The sequence below is a fragment of the Xiphophorus hellerii genome, chromosome 9 (assembly GCF_003331165.1).
Source record: "Xiphophorus hellerii strain 12219 chromosome 9, Xiphophorus_hellerii-4.1, whole genome shotgun sequence".
Lineage (NCBI taxonomy): Eukaryota > Metazoa > Chordata > Actinopteri > Cyprinodontiformes > Poeciliidae > Xiphophorus > Xiphophorus hellerii.
The window spans coordinates 15,004,046-15,020,335 of NC_045680.1; the positions used below are offsets into that span (position 1 = coordinate 15,004,046).

At 38.8% G+C, this 16,290-nt stretch overlaps 1 protein-coding gene across 1 annotated transcript in view; it reads left to right on the forward strand.

Annotated features, from left to right (window-relative positions):
- Nucleotides 1-16,290, forward strand: part of faf1 (Fas (TNFRSF6) associated factor 1) — a 74,623-nt gene that overhangs the window by 22,477 nt on the left and 35,856 nt on the right. Inside the window, exon 8 of the mRNA XM_032572493.1 lies at nucleotides 6,135-6,221. Coding sequence (XP_032428384.1) covers nucleotides 6,135-6,221 — 87 coding nt within the window. The remainder of the gene's footprint in view (nucleotides 1-6,134; nucleotides 6,222-16,290) is intronic.

Genomic DNA, 16,290 nt, shown 5'->3' on the forward strand with positions numbered 1-16,290 from the left:
GGCTCCAAATCCAGGCCTCCATTGGTTAATAAATTTGATTTCCATTGATGATTTTTGTGTGATTTTGTTGTCAGCACATTCAACTTTGTACAGAACAAAGTATTCAATGAGAATATTTCTTTCATTCAGATCTAGGATGTGTTATTTGAGTGTTCCCTTTATTTTTTTGAGCAGTGTATGTTCTTACATCTTTTTTGTTTCTGACTTCATTCTGAAACAACCTAATCAGCACTGAATATCGATAACTTAAGCACTGCTTCACTTAGTTATAACTTCCACTTTGAGGGTTGTTGTATGATCACTTCGGAAATGTCAAGCTGGAAATTGGCTAATTCCCGTCGCCTGATATGTTCTTTCTCTGGTTAGTATCAGCTGCTTCTGTGTCTTTAGTAATATAATTAGGAATCAGGTGTTCTCTCTGGTTGTCATGTTTTACATCCAAACTAATTATTTAATCTCAGAGCAAAAGTCGACCATTCATCTGTTTTGCTCTGTGCAGCCACCATGGTTAATTCATGGACCCTCCGTAGAGCGGAAGAACACATGATTAATAATCAGGCTTCTAGTGGAGCCTGTAATGGTGCTAATTGATTAAATTAGTTTGACTAGCTTCTTAACTGTAGGCCGCCTGCCTCCCTGGACGTCCTTCACGCTCTACAATTTTCTCCCCATTTCATCATCTTTTACTTTTTTTTTTACTTTCACTCTCCTCTAAGGCAGATGGTTTTGATGAGCACCCACTGTGAACCTTAAGTGTTTCTGCTGGGATTACAAACACAGGGGAGGGGCCCCTGTGGTGTGGGAGTGGGAGCTGCGGTCACAGAAAAGAGACCGAGGAGTGTTAGCTTGGTGGGGGGTGCCGTAAGAGGCAAGAGCGGACAGAGAAGGGACAATGTGGGCTTAAACAGGCCTCCATGTCGCGGTCTTTTCCTTACACATGTTTGTCTTTAGACATCTGAAAGTCCCCTGCTGAGAAAATGAGACCTAGAACTTTAACCTGCACACATGAGATGTGCAGGCCGCGTACGCATTGTCTCTAAAAATGCTGCTACCCGCAAGATGTGGAAAAATATTCACCTCATGTAGGATCATGTTCAACAAGGTTGAAGCTGCTTTGTCTGGCTTTTTTATGATAAAGGTAATGGATAAGAGAAAGTTCTGACTGAAAAACAAGAAAAGTAGGTACATGGAACTATGTTCTAGAGCTAAAGTTATTTCTTTTCGCTTCCATTAAAAAAGATTGTAACATTTTCAGCCTGTCTGAGTCTGTTTTTCCTCACCTCTGGCTTTGCCAAAGGATTTTTTCCCATTGCTAGTTTCTTATTTTTTTTAGCTTAAGATCTTCAGTCCTGTCTGTGCATATCAGTAAAGAAAGAGTCTTATCTTCTCCTTTTATTTATTTTGGCCATAGAATCCCAACAATCTTCCCTTATCCCTCCGCTTTCTATTTCTTCTTTCTTTACGCCTCCCCCAGCGGCTCTCCTCAACCCTTTTTTTTCTAGCTCTTTTCCATCCTTTAAACCAAAGTTTGTGTTGGTTCTTGATTGGCATAACCAGACAAGAGTTTGGGGTGGGGTGGGCTATGTTGCTGGCTAGCTTCTGGGCTAAGCTGCAGAGCAAATGTTTGCCAGGGGAGTACCGGGTAGAATAGGGATGGCTGCTGGGTCCCAGTTTGTCCGTGACCAGACCAGTTGTACTGGGGATTCTTCCCCCATCCTCCCCCTGAGGCCCCATCCCTTACCCTGCAGCTGAGAGACATAGGGGACCAAACGCAGACAGGGGCTGCGAGACTGAGAAAAGCAAGGCTGGATGGGAAGCAAAATGAAAGAAAGGCATCTGGTGCTGAGATGGGATGAAGATAAAGAACAAGAGAGACTGAGAGAAAGAGCTTGTGACTGTTTAATGGAAACCTTTCCTTCTCTTTGATTTGCTTCCAGCAAGGGATTATAGGCAATTGGCATTTACAATGATCGGATCGTTAATTTTGGTGTATTGGCCAGAGCTGAGTTTCCTTTATGTTGGAGAACTCAGACGTACATACGGCTCTGAAATAAATACAGGCCACTATGCATGTATGCAGACATTTATGACGGCCATTTCATTTCATTACCTGCTGAATTCCTGCAGAAATGCTCAACATTTTACTTGTAAAGGGACTAATTACCTGAAAGACTGCATTCTGAAGATAGCTGTGGAAGTCAGGAACTGAACTCTTTCTAATTGAATTAATATTTTATGACTTTTAAATTATATCAACATTATTTTTTTGTTGTGGATCTGAAAACATTACCTTTTTTAATAATTCATTCATTTTTTGTTTTCAACAAATGGAGAAAATATTTTTGTTGCAATTTGATAGAAAATATAATCATTTATTGAAACAATAATGTTTTTTAAATTCTATTTTAACACCAATTGTGTTCAATTTGCTTTACAGATTGCCTTTTCAGATTGCATAAATAATCACAAGCAGTTTTTTTTGAACATTTTATAGAATGCAGTTAGAAATATTTGTTCTACTTTTTTATGTTTTTTATTTTCAGGCTTTATTTTCTCTGATTGTCCTCTTTCCTTTTGATTTCATATTCTTATCAAGTTTATTTACATATAAAATGTGTGTATTTTTATATATATATTTTTTTCAATTTCATGAACCATATTGAATCTCTTCATGTTGGAAAGTGCTCTAAAAAAGTTGAAGTGGAAGAAACAAAAATGTAAAATTTGTCTCAGTATGTATTTCCACAGCGTTATAAATCTGCATTTAAAATACCACCATAGACTTTTTAGGCTTTTAAAAAGTCAGTTTGACTTGTCACTCTTGGTAGACAGGGGGCAGCATTAGACAGTATTGCTTCATTTATGGTGTTTGTAACAAAAAAAAAATGCAATTTACCTGCAGTATTTCAGAAAAGATGTCTGTCTGCTGTTGCGTTATTTTGTTCCAAATTCCTTTTTCTTAAATAACATTTTGTTGTCATATGGTCTCGAAAAACTCTCATAATTGCACCGTATTTTTGCACGTGTCAGGAGAGGACGGCACATATCCTCGCTGTGTGGTTTCAGGTGGGCAGGCCGGCTGTTTCGCTGTGTTTTCTTTCAGTGCCGGGATTAGATTGTCCTCCACCAGGTGTCTTTTGCTGTCTGTCTCCGCTCCACTCCGCCGCCACCTCTCACCTTCGCTCTCTTTGTGGTGGGCGTCAGTTTGTTGTTTCTCTGATGCTGCTTTAACCTCTGACTGCAGCTTCTTCATTACTAGTGTTTATGCCTCTCCTTTTCCTCCCTTTCCCCCCCCGCCATTCATCGGCCGGCCAGCCGGTCAGTCAAATCCCTGTAGTCTGGCTGGTCAAACATAGATATTACACTCTGTAATAACACTGGCCACCCGCTTTGACCCCAGCCTGCTATCTTGGCCAGGATGTCTCTTCATAAGGATGGACTCGGAGCGGAGTGATGTGGGACTTACAAGAGAGAAGCAAAGTGCCACTCATTTATCATTGTTCTTTTAAATTGTCTCTCCTTGTTTGTACTGTAAATTGCTTCACGCTGTCAGGTTCAGCACAAATATAATATATTTTCTCAAAGGGATTGATAACTCAGATAAAATATTTACTCATCTCGACAAAAAGATATTCATATCCAGGTGTGATTACATGGACGTAATTTGTAATAAGAACAATGTTTGTCCCCGAAATTAATACATTGTTTTGCAGATTCTTTCCTTTATAGCCTAAATTTGCTTTCGTGTTTGTAGCAGTCTTTAAACTTCCACCTCCATGAGCTGCAGCCCAAAGTTCATAGAAGGACTTCTCTATCTTCGGTGCACGTAACAAAAACAGGATTTGCTCCATGTATGGTGGGATCTTTCCTCTACAATAGGTAGTTTTTTCAGCGTCGGCGTCCTGCCCTGCAGGGCCCGAATGTCAGGATCCTCCCGAACAAACTCACCAGCACCCACCATCATCAGAGCTCAGGCGCTAACTTGGGGCTTTGATCTGCTTTGACTGGCGCACATTCGGGCTGGCGTGAGGGCTTTAAACCAACAACCCACCAGAGGGTTTAACACGGCTCTTGGTTAGAGAGCCGCTGCTGGCTGCTAACTGTTTAAAACCAAGGAATGTTATTAAGTGATGCTGATACAGGGTCTGCGCATGAATGGGAGAAGAGAAATACTGTTCATTTCAGAGTGTGTGGCTGTTGTTGCTGGGAATTAGCTGAGGCATCTGAGGAATGCTGACAACACTGGCTCTATTTTTTTTTGTCTTGTCTTATCCTTCTCTGCTCTCTGCCTCCCCTCTAATTTTTCTATTTAACCTTTGAATGGCAGATTAGTAATAAAATCTGAGCCCTATTTGTTTATTTATCTTCAGGAAGCAATTATAGCCACACTTTCCAGTGAAAATTATTCATATATATGTATATGTTAAAACAGATAAAAAGGCATAGACCCAGAGACTTTACAGGTATGGAAATGTTCAGAAGTAATAACTCAAGTACAGTGTATTATAGTATTTAATCAAAGATAAAAAAACAAACAACAAAATTAACATGGTATTCTTTTTATATATTTTTATTTTATGACACTAGAGTTCCTTATTCATTAGTAGCTGAACAGGAAGAATAGCAGAGAGAAAAAGGGAAAACATGCAGCAAATGTCTCGGGGCCGGGTATCGAACTGGACTTTGTTTTTGGCTTTGGTGTAGAGAGCATGATTTATTTGCTACCGCTGCAAAAATAACCCAACATATTGGTTATTCAAATTGTAAAAGTGTTGTGATATATGTATGCTAAAATAAATTCATATATTTGATCTAAAATATAGAATGAACACAGGAATATAACAGTACATTGATCCATTTCAACACCTTAATTAAATGATTAGTGATCCAATGACATCAAGACAAAATGAAAATATCAATTGAATTGTAATCTTTAAGATGTTTCAGGATGATCGAACTGCATTTGCACTTTGAAGAAGTGATGGCCTTTGTTAGATTCTGTTCAGATGTTTTGTTTGAGGCACTAAAAATTGGTGAAGGCTGAAATTTTGCTTTGTCTATAAAAAGGGACTTAAGTGTTAATTTTTTAATGTGAATTCAATAAAGCTCATTATCTGTTTGTTTCTTTGACTGAAAGGTCATCAAGGGTACTTTTAAGTCAACTGATTACAAAAGTCCACTTGTTGCTGCATTTGTTTTAAAAGTTGGTTGGCATTTGTTACCATATCCCAGCATCTCTTTTCATTGGCTAACAACAACATGTGATTGGGCTGGTTATTCGTTCACATTACCCAAATCCAACCAGATCCACCTTAAAAACTGTTCTCTGTCTGTTCATCTCTCATGCTGACTTTTGTTCCCTGCTGACTCACTGCAACTAGAGCAGACTGATGCAGACTTTCCCCACTTTGGAGCGGAAGGGAAAAGTTAAATAAAAAAACATGTTTAATTTTCCACACAATTATATTAACTCACAACTAGAAATGTTTCCACATAACTAAATTTGTCTGTTCTGTAAGTAAGGGAAAAGTGTAGGAGCCTTCTCTAGACCATCTGATCAGCAGTGTGCAGCAGCAGGGTGGGAATGGGCTTCATTCAGCCAGAAACAACTGGCTGCCCTCAGGCACGTTCTCTGACATCTCAGTAAATGGAGCAAAAATCTTAACATTGATGACTTTTTATACCTTTAGTAATAAAGCTCCTTATTTGAAGTTATTAATCATTTTTAATTTAACTTGTCTAGGGTGCATGATACTAGAAATATGATTATGATCATATTTGTAAATATTGAGGTGACGATAACAATTGCGACATTTGCTTATTATCTTATCTGTGCTTCCATCACCCTTTGACCTTTAGCGTTTTGGGGACCATCATTTGTGTTTGGTGTGAACATCTGCAGCGGTAAGATTGCAGATTTAGCCCAACAGGCTAAAGATTACATTAACATGTAAAATGTGCACTTAGAACACTTTAATAAATTAGCCAACGATTATTCCACTCCAAGCAGTCCTTTACAATATGAATATTGCAGTGACGAAATATTCACAACATAACCTGAAGCCCTGAGTCATTGACGGTGTGAGTTTTCCATTGTTCATATTGTTCTAATTTTATTTTATTTTTCTTTCTAGGTCAAGAGGAACATTTCAGACTTGACCAACATCCCAGTCAGGCATCAGCAGTGGGAGGGATGGCCTGCGTCGGCGTCCGATGATTCTGTAAGAGCCACACATGGAAACAGTAATTAATAAATGAGATTTATCAATTCAGTTCAGTATAATTTTGTTTTTTAATAAGCAGTTTACAAAGAAATGTGACTGTGTTACCCTGGGATTATTTAACGGATTTGTGTGAAGTATTTTTAAATAAAAACAAAACAACTGCAATACTGTGATTTTTACTTTGTGCCTGATGGTGACTGTTCAAAACGTTTATGCAGAGTGTGTGAGGAGTCTCTGATGTTCTGAGAGCCCGTCTCTGAAATATATCCTGCACAAAGAGTTCAACACTCAACCACCTTTTCATCTACTCTAATATTGTTATCAGGCATAGATCGCTACAATATTCAAACTGTATGATCTACTTCTGGATTAAAATCAAAATGTATGAGATGATCTAATTGGTTAATATTTTCCACTGCTTGTGAATTAATGTCAAGCACACAAAATATGAAAAAAGTAAAAAATAAATTAGTATTTTGATACATGTATTGTATCAATGTAATCAAAAATAGATCAAACATCTGCAACTTTGCTCTATAGAGTACGAGATAACCTGACTTGACCTCTTTCTATTGCAGCACTTTCTCTGGTCCCTGTCTATAAGGAATTTAAAACATAGGAACAATTTCAAACCCTTGAATATTTCAGTAATCATCCCACACCTTGCACATGAAGCCATATTAATAATAAAAACAAGCAATTTTCAGTATAAAAATTCTCCTATTTTTTATTAGTCGGATCTAACAATGTGGTTTTAATTGATATTTCTAATCTCGGCTCAAAGTTTTGATTGGTGTGTAGTCGTACATTGCTATGTCAAGCCTTTTTAGAGTAAGATGTTGAAGCTAATTAAGATGTCAAAGACCATTCCTGTCCCCTGTCCCCTATCTGTGGACATTAAAGCTCACATCATTGAGTCCCGCTGACCTCTCCGTCCCACGGTTGCTCTTCCCAGCCATTCACTCTGCGCAGTGTCAAGCTGATCAGAGGTCCGACCCATACAGCATGTTGAGGAACCTCTGACCCCTTTTGTCTCACCCCCTCTTTGACAGCGTATGTGTTCCCATGCTAATTGTTTGGGATGGTTTATCATGCCACATTGACAAGCTGTTGGACACACATTCTTGGGTTAACCCCCGGCTAGCATTTTCCCTTTAGTTATGCGTGGCTGCTGTTTGGTTTGGAGTATTGTTGTTGACTTTGCCGTCTTTTAAATTCATACTTTGACACATGTGACCTATGCCATAAAAACAGACTGTAATATCAGTTCACATTGTGATTAATAAGAACAAGCTGTTTCAGTGTATCCAGTGGTTTTGTTGAATACAAGCTATTTATACCTGGTACCCATTGTTCATATTTGTAACGCTCAGAGGAGGAGAACAATAACTGCACCTGACTTTTTTGTTAAGCTTTGAGCATTAACAGTAAAAGCAAATACCTTTTATGGTGCACACATGGACTGAGAATAAAAGCATATCCACCCTTTTACTTTACAGAAAATTGTTTGCTGCTTTTTTGTCTATCAAAGCTATGAGAAGCCAATTGTAAATCCATCAAGCACCAAGCAAAATATGCTGCGACAGTGAACGCTGATTAGCAAAAAGTTAATAATCCATGACTCTTCTCCGGATATTAAATAAAATGTCACACACATTCCCATTCTTCCCTAAACCTTCATCATAATGGCCAAGACAAGAGAACATGCTATTTGGTGAAAATGTGTCGATAGCCATAAATCAGCAAGAAAATTGCTCCTGATGTAAAGTTGCCTTTATCTACAGCTAGAGCAATAATTTAAAAAGCACAAAGGTTGGTGAACTTAACAAATACACACATTTATCTTGCCACCGCACACATTGAGGAGGTTGGCAGAGGGAGGAAAAATACATTTCAAAACTCCCAATCAGAGAAATGTAACTGGTATTTGCTATAACAAGGAAGCTGATTAATCTAAAGGATTTGTACATATCTTTGCCATGGAAGCCTTCAAATGTAGAGAGTTATATGCAGTTTCTTTTACTTTCTCTTCAAATTATTAAACCTAAGAAAATGTATTTTGTGCAGCAAAATGAAACCTATTATTTCAACTTAAAGTTGAAAGTTTTGACCATTATCATTATCTGAATATTTTCTTTTCCTCTGTTAATCTAAAAGAATTTAAGACACAAAACAAAACCATGTATGTTTTCATGCAAAAACGTTTTAAAGCTATTAATTTCCAATTACTTGTTGCTTATTCACCAACAACTAGAAAAAAAATCCCTTTTACTCCCAATTTCACACTAAGATTTATTTGGAAATCATATATTATTTGACCAATTTCTTTTAGTTTTTGCTGGGACTTTAGCTCATAGCTGTAGATTTATTGGCCAAAGATTATGAATAAATTTGAGCTCTCTGTGCCAACAAAGGCCTGGTCCTTGGCTAATACATAACTGCAGAGTCTGTTTTTGTTTTTTTTTTTGTATGAGAAGATATTAAAAAAGCACAGAGAAGAGAGAGACAGAAATGTAATAATGGCCTCTGCACTAGCCATAGCCCTCTTATTGAAACGTCTGAAGGTATTAACAGAGAAAGCCCAGGGCTTGGCTGGCCTAGCGGGTGGATGGAGAGCCAATGTTAGTGTCTAGCTCATTAGCCCAGTCTCATCTCTCGGGGTTTGGGCCAATAAACATGGCAGCTACAGCCCCTAGATTACTTTTAGACCCACATTCTCCTGATTAAAGTTGATTTGGTTGTCACTTTATGTTGATTTTTCATCAAGTAGGTAATATGTCTATAGTTTTTACATTGCTGTACCTTTTCAAAGCTTTCTGCATGTGGGGTATTCCAAATATACCACTGGTTATTGATTCTGGTGGTGAATATTGTACATCAGTCCATCACTGCTCCATGTAGGGTCTGCAACAATAGTTGGGATTCAGAGTCGATGTATTTCAAATTAGATGGAGTTCAAGTTGTTAGGATTATCTTGAGTAACTTTGACGAACACTATTTAACCTAATGTCCATCATGTGTTTCTGTGAGAAATTATTCAATGAAGCAAAGCATTATTATTAAAGCGTTTGTCTGTCAGAGCTAAGAAAAAAAAACACGATTATCTCGGTACTAAACGAGGAACTTTGTTGTTCCAGATGAGAATCGAGATTTCTTCATAACAAGAACTTTTCTTACAATAATGAGTTTCTCTCTAATGAAACACAATTATATTCCTTTAACAGATTTTGATTTCTTAAAAAGACACTAAGAGTCTCTTTCTCTTTTCACTCCTCCTCTCCTTCTACTCCTGAATTTATTTTAAAGCTCTGATGGCTAAACTGTTTTGTACATTGTTGTGAAACTTTTAGTTTCTGTAACTGACTAAATAATATATAGTGAGTTATATTTGTATGCTTAGATAAATATTCATAGGGTGTAATAATCAAGTATTTGTTGTATTAAGTTTTCTTTGTTTAGTAACGACTGCTGCCTGGTCCATTATTGTCATTTGCTGGTTATAATTGGTTGTTGCTTATTCAAACAAATGCAGTATTGCAAGAAATACTCTAAAAGACCATCTATGACTGACTTGCAGTGTGATTGATTTACATAAACTGTATCAAGTATGTATATTTGTTCACAGAGAAATATGCGCTCACATCAGTCTTACTGCACGCTCAACACAAATAGCACGACTATAACCCTATATAATAGCACTGACAAGATAAGGCAAGAATTTTTTGTGGTTTTAAGTTTTTTTTATAGGTTATTGTTTTTACTTTCTTTGCATTGTTCTACTACTTATTCATGGTTCCTGAGAAAGTTCTTAAGTTGGTGTGGTTTTAGTTTAATGAAGTCACAGATTGTGTGTGAAAGAAAAGAGGCTTGTAGAAACTCTCGTCTTTCAGTGAGACTGGTAGTTATGTGTTGCATCATCCCTTCTGACACTGTCCGCTAAATCTGTTTCATTGTTTATTGCGGTTGGAGTTTTTCAGGCCCTGATGAAGGATTGAAACTGGATCAGGATGCATAACGCTCAGTTGGCAGCGAACAAAACATTGGTTTATAGACTTTACTCCAGTTGTATGGGGTGTTGGACGTGACTGGTGTGGCTACGTTCAAGTGATGCTCATTTGGAGCAGATCTGGGAGACGTAGCTTTAATGTGTTCTGCTGTTTTTCTACAAATCCATCCCAATTTTTGAAATATTTAGAGCTGTTTTGCCATCTCTAGGTCTTTGACTTATAGTACACTCAAAGCTTTTGATTTTTAGCTTTGTAGCTCTTAATGAATTTCTAAAATCTTCCTGTAGCTATTTAATTTCCGTTCCAATGTTGTCTGCTCTCTAGATTTGCTAGAAGACAGTTTATAATGTTTTCCAGAGCAGCCAAATAGAGGATCACGAGAAGACGCATGCTGTCTTTGTGTGAATGTTTACTTTAGCATTTGTTTTCATTTTCCTTGGGTTTACTGCATCACAGCGGTCTTGAATAGTTCTGGGAAAAAGTTCCCACTCAGATGCAAGTATTTTGGACTTTGCAATAGTTAAAACTTGATGAAGTTCATTTTACTCCAAGTAGATTAAAACAAATACTCTGGCATTATTTGCAAATACCACAATGTTGCTCTGCCTTCAAATTCCTCTTGATTCTTGAGGCTTTGGCAAAGCTGTGCTGAACAGTGCTGAGGATGACAAGAGGTCTGTGCAACAGCTGATTTGCGAGGCCAATGGGACGGTAACGTCCTCTGCTGTTGGGGATGATTTGAGCAAGCTTGGTCTGTTTCCAGCCGCGCCTCATCTCATTGGAGCTGCTTTGATTGGCAGCGCCTCCTTCACACCTGTTGTAGTGATTGACAGCCAGTGGGACATCCTTATTGCATTGCCTCATCCGTCCATCCCCCCTTTCCACCACCAACACCCTCCGTTCCTCCCGGCCTGTAATTGCTGACATTTATGCAGTGTTTCATGGTGTTTGCTAATGTATTAATGCCGAGGAGCCTCTGAGGTGCCTTGCCTTGTAGGGCAGAGCCTCTCTCCGTTTCCCAGCTGGCATTAAAGGAATCCTTCTCAACCTGATAGGCGTGTGTGGAACCAAGGGTTTATTGAGGAGGGCCTGTTGGTTTCCAGAGCAACAGGGCTCAGCATTAAGCGCAGGCACTCCACCACCTGCCTTTCTTCAGGTGACATTCAGAGCTGAAGAAGCCCCTCTGACTGAATTTCTTTTTCCTTCTAAAGAAAAAAAAAGTTTAGTATAACTCCTCAGTTGCTTCACTGTATCTTCACTTTAGGAGGTAGGTGTTTGAAACTGGCTGCTTTTATCCATCCTGTTGATCCAACAGATTTTTCTCGGTTTATGCATTCTGTGCCTAGAATAACGTTTCCTAAAATAATAAAGCTGGAATAAAAGATTTTTCTTGCACTTCTTATGAAGTGATTGTAAAATTTTGATATACTTTTTTGTAAGATAAAGTTTATATCTTGGCTATAATTAACAAAATGCAGAGGTTGCAAATTAGCATGGACCATACAGATGAGAAAAATGGAGAGTTTTCCCTTCCAAGTTGGAGGTTTGGACTTTGACATTTTCAAAGCCTCTAATAAGACACAGATGAATCAATGGATGGGAAAGTTCACTATTATCAGAACTTCTTTTGGAAAATGTGTTTTTATCTCCCCATTTCTGCATCGACTCTTTTTCTGAAAAGTAAAAAACCACCTCAAGTAAACATAAAAAACATGATGCCACCATGCATGGCACAGGAAGGACCTGTAGCAGCAGCTCCTTTATCTCACAGCCAAAACGAAGCTGAGTGTGAAATATTGATGCTCCATTTATGTGCAATGCAACCATATTGCACAAAATAGGGAAAATTACAGACGACCCCAAGCAGCCTCAAGAGACTCTTATGCAAATGTCTTCAGTCAGAGGCTTCTTCCTCGCCAATCTGGCACAGACTGCTGCAGGACATCCTTTCTGCCCACAGCCATCAGCATTTCCAACAACTCTCTGAAGAAAATAAGATGATGAGTTACAACAATATTGAATTTTCCTTTTGGATTAATATAGTACAACTTAATTTAATTGCATTTTAAGGCGGAAAATGTCTGATTTTAGATAGATAAAAGTTAACTGGAGTACAATTTATTTATTTTTTACCCCCAATTCAAAAGTCATAAATTCTTAACTTTCATGTGCAAATGGCCTGCAGCACAACGGTTGCTCTCTCCATCTTCTTTTTGCTTTGTATCTTCCTGTCAGCGTCTTGGTACAAACAAGTAAGAGGGGTATTTTTCAGCTTTGTTTTTCTTCTTTTCTTACTCTTTACAAACTCATTTCGTCTCCTCCTCGTCTGTCTCTGTTCTCCCCTTGCTCTGTAACTCACATGCTGGTGTGAGGTGGTTTGGTTTGCAGTGATTGTGGTTGCCTTCAGTGCAGCTGTCAGTGGTAATTATCTCACACTCACAGCCAGACACCTAATCCAAACACTGCCTACTCTAGAAAAGAAGAAAAAAAAGAAACAGAGAGGGAATGGGGGGGAAAGAAAGAGAAGAAGAGGAGCAGGGAGGGGAAAAAAGGTTGAAGGGAAGAGGCACAGGATAGGTAGGGGTAAAAGAGGGAGAAAATTCTTTCCCTGTATCAGCCCTTGAATACCTAGAGCCTCAATGCAAGTGTTAATTAAAAGAATCCAAAAAAGAGGAGCCAGTTTCTTTTGTGTGGAGATGTGAGAGAGGGTCATTTAAGGGGGGTGTTACCCTCATCTTCCCCCCGACCTAATGCCCTACGGCGCTTCAACCTTGTTTCCACATTTTATCACTGAGCCGCCAAGCTTCACTTATGTACTTCAACATTGGTGAAAGCCATCCGGTCAAAGCAAGAAAGAGGACCGAGAGGCACTCAGCTCATTTTTTCCCCATTTTCAGCTCCCCTCTTGGCATCAATGTCAGCTCCAAACCCCTCAGGCTGTCCTTTTGTGGGGAAGTGATCAACTTGATTTAAACACTTATTAGGTTGTTAGACAAGAGCCTCTCATTGTGAATAGCGGCGTAAAGGGTTTACAGAGATCCTCTCCGTACTCGCTGTCAGGATTCTCACATTTGATTGCCACTCAATTCAAAGAAATGGTCTTGGGGCCACTCGTTGTCTTCCTCCAGGCTTAGACCTCGTATGGCTTTCATTGGCTCTGCACCTACAGCCATCTGCACTAATTCAACTCTTAAGGCTTAGTACATATGAGGTCCTAATTGGCCATGGCTTTTCTTCAACCCATTAAGACCTGATGCTACTTGTGAGAATACCTGTTCTCATATCAACGTCATGCTTTAAATATGGGTTCATTGCACCTAGTCCTTTCTTTTTTAAATCGGAGTCTGTTGCCCACATACTTTGTTTTACTGTTAAAGGGATTGTACTTTTTTCATTAGCGATGCATAAATCAGAGTTTTGCAGTCCATTTTATTGGCTGTTTTTGCGAAGCTCTGACTTACCCATGGCCCCTTCCAGTAAGAGCTATAGTATAAGTAGATATGTTTATTGCAAATAATACTTGAGCTAGCCTTCCTTTTGTGAGTGGTATTAATAATTTTTTTTTTTTTTACCCCTCCAAGGGGTCTTTTTGTGGGCTCTAGTGTCCCTTATATGATAGTAGGCTGACAGGAAACGGGGAACAAGAGGGGGGAAGACATGCGGCAAATGTCGTCGGGTCCGGGAGTCGAACCCGCGACGGCCGCGTCGAGGACTCAAGGCCTCCAAATACGGGTCGCGCTAACCACTACGCCACCATGGCATGCCCAATAATTTAAATTAGTACAAAATGGCATCACTGCATCAGAGGAATCACTGCAAAACAGGGTTTTATTATTAATTATTTTAAGAAGACAATGATTATGGGGTTAACATTTTTTCCTGACTTTATAATCTTACATGAGCGATTAGTTTTGTTTGCATTAGTAGCAGTTTGTTCCTTAAACAAAGCAGACTGTTAGCGCAAGTCTTGCCCTGTTCAAATCATTTACAATAAATCACTACCCCTCCCTCCACATTACAGATCAGTTTGTCCTTTCACATCATTCAAGGCAATCAGCTGGGATCACTGACAGCCCTTGATGCGGCGATTGCCGAATCAAAGAGTCAAGCTTACTACTTGCAACTTTTGCCTGTGGAGGGGTTTCCCCTATGGGAATGATAAACATTTGTGGATCAATGATTGACAGAATTATATGAAATTAGCATCTGAGATCACCAAAAGGCTAATACACTTTAAAACCCAGCTCATTACAGATGGTTTGAAAGTTTAAAAACATAAAACAAAGCAACTTTACTCTGTTCAGCCTTCCTGTTAGTTATTAGTCTTGCTCAATCTCACTCTCCTACAGCCTCTTGTCTTTTCTTCCTTTGACATATTTGTTGTTGTTTTTTTATTTTATTTTTGAAAAATCTTGCTTGACCTGACAATACTTGTACATGTGTATCTGTGGTTTTCAGGAGAGAATAGCTGGTTCAATACAATAGTTCTTTAGTACTTAATACAGCTGCCTGAGTGAAGACAGACTTTGCTAGCTGTTGTTGTTCTTCTTGGCCATTCTTGATTTAATTTACTACTGATCAATAGAAAATGGGAAACAGAAACTCTGATGCTGTTTTTGGTTTGTGTTGTTTAAATATTGTAAATGACCCTGGTCAATGTGCTTCATACAAGAGAACTGCTCGCCAGGATATTATTCTGTCACTGATACCATGGGTAATACTAGTTTTCCTGTATATTATGCTTCTTTTTTTTATTATGGTCAGTGCACATCAGTCAATATTAGAAGTGGTTTCAGAGTATTCTCAGTCAGTTTTCTTAAGACCCCAGAAAATTTGTTGCCTACTTCTCCAGGATCATTGTGATAATTTAAACCTTCTTAGATTAGCTTAAAAAACCGACGTATTAACAACTTGGATGGTTAGAAATTAGTGTGCATATGAAAGGCTGCTACAAAGTGACTGGTTGCATCTCAACTTTATTTTTTATATTACAGTGTTTATATATGTATTGTGGGATTTTAAATTTCTGTGGGGGAAAAGAAAGTGATTCAACCTCAGTCAAAATGATAGGATATTATTTAGCCCTTCTGAAAGACATATGCATTAATGTCCTTGTTTCACCAGGCAGGTGGTTCAAACATTTTAAAACATTTCTCTTGCTGCTGACTAGTGTGACAGACATGACAGAAAGCAGGGAACTTTGGCAAATATGTCTTATTTATCTATGCAATTCAAACAGCGGAACATCTGGGTCCATGTTGCATTCAAGGTCTGATGGCTACACTGATCTCTCCTATTGTAGAAGTTGAGGGCGGCATGGGCAGTCGCTCCAATTCAGAGAAAAGCTCTGTTCAGCCTGTTTGGTCCTTTTCAGATTCAATTGGCGTTGCATGTAATCGTCTCTTGATTCAACCGTGTCCAGCTGGTCTTTGTGTGTCTTTTCACCTGACAATAGAGCAGATCACAGGACCTCTGCAGGGGACGCTCAGCTTCTGTGTCTCCCTTATCACACTCAGCTTGGCTGCCCTACGGCTCCGCTGTGGTTTAGAAGTGCACTCTCCCAGAAAAGTCTTTACATCTGGTCTTTCTGATGGACTCCTAACAAATAGTGCATCAGTGAAAATATATTGTTACTTTACGGTGCAGTATCTCTGCAATCAGGAACACATGCATAGACAATGAAAAATCCTACTTTCAGGCGTCACTGTTGATTAAAAACAAATATTTCTTCACTACCAGAAAATCTTGATATGAAGATACTTTCTTTGGTTTTAAAAACAGCAAAGTTTCTTTATTCTTTCTTCCTAAAACCTGCTTGGCTATACTGTTGTCGTCCCTGGAGGCCAAACCAGGAGACACTAGCTGTAATGAGTCCCTGCTGAACGCCAACATTTTCAATGCCGGCTTCGGGTCTGGGAGCTAATTAGTCAGTTGCTCCTTTTCTACAGACACAGAACCTCAGTGGCGGCTGTTGCAGGTGTACAGAAACCACAGCATAGTTCCTCCTCGTTATGGTGAAGAGCATGGTTTTGATTTAATGGCATGAAAAAAGTGATGGC